This window comes from Archocentrus centrarchus, chromosome 21, assembly GCF_007364275.1.
Source record: "Archocentrus centrarchus isolate MPI-CPG fArcCen1 chromosome 21, fArcCen1, whole genome shotgun sequence".
Taxonomy (NCBI): domain Eukaryota; kingdom Metazoa; phylum Chordata; class Actinopteri; order Cichliformes; family Cichlidae; genus Archocentrus; species Archocentrus centrarchus.
Window position 1 is genome coordinate 21,072,405 of NC_044366.1, and position 1,203 is coordinate 21,073,607.

General features: G+C 45.8%; 1 protein-coding gene across 1 annotated transcript; it reads left to right on the forward strand.

Moving 5' to 3' along the window:
* On the forward strand, window positions 1-1,203 carry LOC115800705 (beta-1,3-galactosyltransferase 1-like). Its single transcript, XM_030758202.1, has one exon. It carries the CDS (start codon window positions 1-3, stop codon window positions 1,201-1,203), a length of 1,203 nt encoding a protein of 400 aa, XP_030614062.1.

The window sequence follows — 1,203 nt, forward strand, 5'->3', positions numbered from 1 at the left end:
ATGGTGGATAGGGAGAAGCCTGGAGACAGTGGGAAATGGTTCAGGTTTTCCCGAAACAGGTGTTTCGTCTTGATCCTGATATTCACAGGTATGTTCCTTATTTACAACATAAAAATAAAGGAAATGGCACCAGACTGGAACCCCAAAATGTGGATACAAAATCAATCAGCAGATTTGTGGAATCTCTTCAGAAGTCAGAGACAAAATGCATCCTCAGCCCACCCTGCGGCGAATGACAGCTCAACTGCACTTCTTCAAACTGATAATAAGACATCAGCACCAGAAGTGAATACAGAAACACAAAACAAAACTGTGCCAACAACAGCAGTTGCTTATGTGTCTCCTGCTGGATCGTATTTAGTCGAATACCCCTCTGACTACCACTTCATCATAAATGAGCCACAGAAATGTGAGAAGGAGAAGCCATTTGTGGTTCTGATGGTTCCCGTGGCACCCAACAACAGGCAGCACCGTGACATCATCCGCAACACCTGGGGGAGTGAAAGCCCTGTGCTGGACAAAGGGGTGAAGCTTTTCTTTTTACTGGGGCTGCACACGGGGACGGGGGAGGAGCAAGTCCAACAGCAGGTACTTCAGGAGAGCAAAGAGCATCACGACCTGATCCAGAGCAACTTTGTGGACTGCTACAAGAATCTCACCATTAAGACCATGGTGATGCTGGAGTGGCTGACTGCACACTGCTCCAGTGCTTCTTATGCCATGAAGATTGATTCAGACATGTTTTTGAATGTACATAATCTTGTCAGTATGCTTTTGAAAGCTAACAAAACAAATTACATGACTGGGCGTGTGGAGAGAGGCGCTACAGTACGGAGAGATCCAAACTCTAAGTGGTACCTACCTCCTGACATTTATGCTCCATCACAGTACCCTCGCTATGCTCTGGGTCTGGGCTACGTTTTGTCTTTAGACCTCCCTAAAAAGCTCACTGAGGCTTCCAGACATGTTAAAGCAGTTTACATTGAGGATGTGTATTTAGGGTTGTTAATGCAGCACCTGGGCATTCCTCCCACTGACCCCCCAAGCTGGGATTACTTCTTGTTGATTCCTTTGGTATATAATCGCTGTCGCTTCTCTATGATAGTAGCCACCACAACTCATCCAAACACTGACCGTGAGCAGATTTGGAGGGACTTTAAAAAACCAGGCCCGTTCTGCTATTCTAAAAAAAATGTAACATGA